Source organism: Vulpes lagopus, chromosome X (assembly GCF_018345385.1).
Source record: "Vulpes lagopus strain Blue_001 chromosome X, ASM1834538v1, whole genome shotgun sequence".
In the NCBI taxonomy this organism is placed as follows: Eukaryota; Metazoa; Chordata; class Mammalia; order Carnivora; family Canidae; genus Vulpes; species Vulpes lagopus.
This window is the reverse complement of record NC_054848.1, coordinates 56,695,512-56,702,018: the sequence shown is the minus strand read 5'-3', so window position 1 is coordinate 56,702,018 and position 6,507 is coordinate 56,695,512. Positions and strand designations below refer to the sequence as shown.

The window sequence follows — 6,507 nt, the reverse complement described above, 5'->3', positions numbered from 1 at the left end:
CATCCCTGCCCCTCCTGGGGTCCTGCTCTAACTCCCTGCGAGCGCCTTTCCTCCCAGAAATATTGGTGAAGCTCCTGCTTCTCTGGGACGGTGCTTTCCTGTCCTGGGGGCACTTGCCCCGGCCTCAGCCTGGTTCCTCGCGGGGCCCCTCCCCCTTGGATGCCTTTTGTTTCTTTATTTCTTTTTCCCCGTCTTCCTACCTTGATAGAAGCGTGAACTCTTCTCACTGTAGCATTCTAGCTGTTCTCTCTTTAAATCTCAGGCTGAATTCGTAGATTTTCAGGATGATTTGAAGGTTATCTAGATAATTTGGTGGGGACAGGTGACTTGGGGACGCTACTCTTCCACCATCTTGCCCCTCCCCTCCTACAGCATCCATTCTTGATCAAAACTCTTCAGAGTGTAGGTATTAAGGGAACATTCCTCAGCATCTTAAAAGCTATCTACGAAAAGCCCACAGCAAATATCATTCTCAATGGAGAAACACTGGGAGCTTTTCCCGTAGATCAGGAACAAAACAGGGATGTCCACTTTCACCACTGCTATTCAACATAGCATTAGAAGTCCTAGCCTCGGCGCGAGCCGGACGGGTGCCGAGGACGCCGCGCAGCAAGCGAGGGAGCGGGCGGGTGAGGCAGGACCAGGCCATGGAGAGCCGAATCCAGCGGGTTCGCGCCGCGTTCACGTCCGGCCGCTCGCGCCCCGTTAGGTTCCGTCTCCAGCAGCTCGAAGCCCTGCGCAGGATGGTGCAGGAGCGCGAGAAGGACATCCTGGAGGCCATCGCCGGCGACCTGTGCAAGAGTGAACTCAATGCATACAGTCAGGAAGTCATTACCGTTCTTGGGGAACTTGATCTTGTGCTGGCGAATCTTCCCGAATGGGTTGCTGCTAAACCAGCTAAGAGGAACCTGTTCACCATGCTGGATGAGGCCTATGTTCAACTGGAGCCCCTGGGAGTCGTACTGATTATTGGAGCTTGGAACTACCCCTTTGTTCTCACCATTCGGCCTCTGATTGGAGCCATTGCTGCAGGAAATGCTGTCATCATCAAGCCTTCTGAACTAAGTGAAAAAACAGCTAAGATCTTGGCTGAACTCCTCCCACGGTATTTAGACCAGGACTTGTATGTTATTATCAACGGTGGCATCAAAGAAACCACAGAGCTCCTGAAACAGCGATTCGACCACATTCTCTATACGGGGAACACTGGCAGTTGGAAAAAATGTCATGGAAGCTGCTGCCAACCATCTGACCCCTGTGACTCTAGAACTAGGATGGAAGAGCCCGTGTTATGTCGACAAAGATTGTGACCTGGACATTGCCTGCAGGCGTATAACTTGGGGGAAGTACATGAATTGTGGTCAGACCTGCATTGCTCCTGACTATGTTCTCTGTGAACCGTCCCTCCAGAATCAAATTGTGCAGAAGATTAAGGAAACTGTGAAGGAATTTTATGGTGAAAATACAAAAGAATCTCTTGATTATGAGAGGATCATCAATGTTCGTAATTTTAAGAGGATACTAAGTTTGCTTGAAGGACAGAAAATAGCTTTCGGTGGGGAGACCGATGAGGCCACACGCTATATAGCCCCGACAATACTTAGTGATGTTGATCCTGAAAGCAGGGTAATGCAAGAAGAAATTTTTGGACCGATTCTTCCAATAGTTCCTGTAAAGAATGCTGATGAAGCCATTAAATTCATAAACAGCCGGGAAAAGCCCCTGGCTTTCTACATATTTTCTCACAAAGATAAGCTTGTCAGACAGATGATCGACGGCACGTCCAACGGTGGTGTCACAGCCAATGATGTCATCATGCATTTCACACTCAGCTCTTTACCCTTTGGAGGTGTGGGTTCTAGCGGGATGGGAGCTTATCACGGGAAATACAGCTTTGATACTTTTTCTCATCAACGTCCCTGTTTACTAAAAAGTTTAAAGAGGGAAGGTGCTAACAAGCTCAGGTATCCTCCCAACAGCCAGTCAAAAGTGGACTGGGTGAAATTTTTCATCTTGAAACGCTTCAACAAAGGAAAACTCAGTCTGCTGGTACTAACTTTCCTGGGCATTTTGGCGGCTGTGCTTGTCAAGAAATACCAAGCTGTGCTGAGGAGAAAGGCCCTGTTGAGTTTTCTGGGAGTTCAGACTGTATTGTCCAATAAGCAGTGATGGCCAGCAGATTCCAGGACCAGCTCTCTCTGTTAAGAGTGAGGTTGGATACTACTGAAGAAGGATCCTGTTCAACCTCCTAGATGCCTTTACTGAGTTATTTCTCTATTAAATAGTTGATGAACCAATTGTTTTAAAATCCTACCAAAAATAGTAAGGAAAACTGCAAATGCACCATAATCAAATCTAAAAGTCATTGCTATTCACCATGGATAAAACTTGCCATGTCAGCCAAACTCCAGTCCTCCCCCCACTGTTTGGTGACTTGGAGAAGCAATTTGGTGTTGTGTCACCCAGAGCTTAGAGCTTGAGTCTAGGGGAGGAGATGTGTTACGCTAAACCCGGACTCCTTGGGAGGTGTAAAAGAGTCTCCGAACCTAAAAGAGTCTCCGAACCTGTTGAGTGACTTCTTCATTCCAGTTCATGGGACACAGGGCACCCTGCCCCCACTGCTGCCTTACGCCATCTCTCTGTGGAGCCATCAGCCCTCGGCTTCCAGAGAAGTGGAGCTAGATCTTCCCAGCTCTGCTTAGGGTTTGATGCACTGGAATTGTATATGGGTTGGTGGTGGGAATTGATCCTGTCCCTCATCTATTGGGGCATAAGGATTTGACGTTCGGGAGTCAACCCTCCTGTCAGTGCCATCTGACCAGTGGTCTTCCTACTTTCTCATCCATTCTCCACCCTCTTGTGTTTTGTTGGGGACAGTTGTTTTGTGGTTGTCTACAAATGCCTTTTGTGACTAATACCATGCAAAACATCTTGTATTTCCCAGGGCTTCCAGGGAAGACCGTTGCCAATTTCACAAAAGTATCATCTGTCACTTCCTGTGTAGGCATAGAATTCTGCATCTTACAAAGCCTAACTGGTATGATTTTATGCTGTAATAAAATGACTTATAACAATACTTATTCTCTCTCAGGATGTTACAGTTTCAAGTCAGTGGATCTTGAAGGACAAATCTTTACATTTCTTATGTCCCATAGCACAATGCTAATAAATTTCACTTTTCTGAACCTCAGAGGGATCCCCTTCTGAATAAGTTCAGCGTTCAGGATTTAATGTGGAAAGCCACCTCTTGTCATGGACAAGAGGCCTTGGATATTTAAGACTTTGGAGCTGGAGAGCCTCCGAGGGGCTGATGGTGGATGGTTTGGAGGCAGACTCTGTAAGCCATAGCAGTTGGCCACGCTGAAGGGGACAGAGGACATAGGAAGGAGAGGAACGGGATCTCCTGAGCCTGGCCCAGACCTGAGACCAGGTGCTTCAGCCAGGTGGGAAAGAGCCCTGTGGAATGCAGCCTCCCTGCCAGGCTGTGGTGACTCCTGGTTGCAAGGGCTCCACCCTCCCCGCCTCTGCACGATGAGAGAATGTATAATTCCCTTTGGAGAGTGTGTGATTTAATCACAGGGTGAGGTATCAAGAATTCATCACTAGGTGAGATTAAGAAACAGCTGTTTAACACTGTCACTTCATCAGGATAATTGGTCATAAAATATCTCAGAACTTCAATATGGAGTTTTCATGTAGTATATTAAATTGTATTTTCTAATTTCTAGTTAAACTAAATTATTAAAAAAAATTAAAAAAAAAATAAACTAAATTATTGCCTCGACTATTCACCTATTCTGCTTCAAAATAAATACACTATATTTGCTAAAAAAAAAAAAAGAAGTTCTAGCCTCAGCAGTCAAACAACAAAAAGACATTAAAGACATTCAAATGGCAAATAAGAAGTCAAACTCTCCCTCCTCGCAGATGACATGATACTGTATGTAGAAAACCGAAAAGACTCCACCCCAACATTGCTGGAACTCATACAGCAATTCGGCGGTGTGGCAGAATACAAAATCAATGCCCAGAAGTCAGTGGCATTTCTATACACTAACAATGAGACTGAAGAAAGAGAAAGTAAGGAGTCAATCCCACTTGCAATTGCACCCAAAAGCATAAGATACCTAGGAATAAACCTAACCAAAGAGGGAAAGGATCTGTACCCTAAAAACTACAGAACACTTCTGAAAGAAATTGAGGAAGACACAAAAAGATGGAAAAATATTCCATGCTCTTGGATTGGAAGAATTAATATTGTGAAAATGTCAATGTTACCCAGGGCAATCTACACGTTTAATGCAATTCCTATCAAAATACCATGGACTTTCTTCAGAGAGTTGGAACAAATCATCTTAAGATTTGTGTGGAATCAGAAAAGACCCTGAATATCCAGGGGAATAATGAAAAAGAAAACCATAGCTGGGGGCATCATAATGCCAGGTTTCAGGTTGTACTACAAAGCTGTCATCATCAAGACGATGTGGTACTGGCACAAAAACAGACACATAAATCAATGGAACAGAATAGAGAATCCAGAATTGGACCCTCAACTCTATGGTCAACTAATATTCAACAAAGCAGGGAAGACTATCCACTGGAAGAAAGACAGTCTCTTCAATAGATGGTGCTGGGAAAATTGGACATCCCAATGCAGAAGAATGAAACTGGACCATTCTCTTACACCATCCACAAAGAAACTCAAAATGGATGAAAGATCTAAATGTGAGACAAGAATCTATCAAAATCCTAGAGGAGAACACAGGCAACACCCTTTTTGAACTTGGCCACAGCAACTTCTTGCAAGATACATCCATGAAGGCAAGAGAAACCAAAGCAAAAATGAATTATTGGGACTACATCAAGAGAAAAAGCTTCTGCGCAGCAAAAGAAACAGTCCACAAAACTAAAAGAAACCTACAGAGTGGGAGAAGATATTTACAAATGATGTATCAGATAAATGGCTAGTATCCAAGATCTATAAAGAACTTATGAAACTCAACAGCAAAGAAACAAACAACCCAATCATGAAATGGGCAGAAGACATGAACAGAAATTTCACCAAAGAAGACATAGACATGGCCAACAAGCACATGAGAAAATGCTCTGCATCACTTGCCATCATGGAATTACAAATCAAAACCACAATGAGATACCACCTCACACCAGTGAGAATACCAGTCAACATTAACAAGAAAGGAAACAACAAATGTTGGAGAGGATGTGGAGAATGGGGAACCCTCTTGCAATATTGGTGGGAATGTGAACTGGTACAGCCACTCTGGAACACTGTGTGGAGGTTCCTCAAAGAGTTCAAAATAGATTTGTCCTACAACCCAACCACTGACTGCATTGCTGGGGATTTACCCCAAAGATACAGATGTAGTGAAATGCCACAACATCTGCACCCCGATGTTTATAGCAGCAATGTCCACAATAGCCAAACTGTGGAAGGACCCCCTGGTGTCCATTGAAAGATGAATGGATAAGGAAGCTGTAGTATATGTATACAATGGAATATTAGTCAGCCATTAGAAATGACAAATACCCACCATTTGCTTTGACGTGGAGGGACCTGGAGGGTATTATGCTGAGTGAAATTAGTCAATCAGAAAAGGACAAACATTATATGGTGTCATTCATTTGGGGAATGTGAAAATTAGTAAAAGGGATTAAAGGGAAAGGAGAGAAAATGAGTGAAAATATCAGTGAGGGTGACAAAATGTGAGAGACAGCTAATCTGGGAAATGATGAGGGGTAGTAGAAGGGAAGGTGGGCGGGGGTTTGGGGTGACTGCGTGATGGGCACTGCGGGGGGCACTTGGCAGGATGAGCACTGGGTGTTATGCTATATGTTGGCAAACTGAACTCAAATAAAAAATGTTAAAAAAATAAAAGAAAAACAAATATCAAATCAACCTAGATGTTTAACAATTAGGAAGTAGTTAAAATATATATACACACATGCACACTAACAAGACATACACATGGATATATATGTAGTTATCAATTCAATGTTATATTACCAGCCAGAGAAAATATTTTTAAAAGTAACTTTAATGAAGTGAAATGTAATAGAGTATATGTGTATAAACATATATATACACACATTTTTCCGTGAAAAAGCAATATAAAAACAGTATATACATTCTTATATAAATATATGACATATGCAAAAAATACTAGAGAAGTACAACCAAACACAATTCAGGTAGTTCCTGGAAAATATTACAGATATATGGATGAAAATGATTTAGGAATGTATGCGTGTTGATTAGGATTGATTACCAGGAATATTAAATTTCTTCTGTTAACTTGTCTGCTTTGTTATTTTTGTCTGCAATGAAGCTGAATGATTTTTCTGACAATGGGGAAAAGGGCAGCAAGTGGGCACAGGGAAAGAGCATTTACAACCCCAAACAGGGAAGTGCCATTTGCAGCCCATCGAGCTGGCCAAGACACGCACATGCACGCACCCACGCGTGCACACACAGACGCGCACACACAT

The 6,507-nt window shown here is 43.3% G+C and overlaps 1 protein-coding gene across 1 annotated transcript; it reads left to right on the top strand.

The window, feature by feature from the left end:
* The first annotated feature begins 618 nt into the window (after positions 1-618).
* Positions 619-2,432, top strand: LOC121482369 (aldehyde dehydrogenase family 3 member A2-like). Its single transcript, XM_041740285.1, is given in 2 exon segments — positions 619-1,211; positions 1,213-2,432. Coding segments are annotated over 2 exon segments (1,521 nt in total). The 5' UTR covers positions 619-647; the 3' UTR covers positions 2,170-2,432.
* The last annotated feature ends 4,075 nt before the right edge of the window (positions 2,433-6,507 follow it).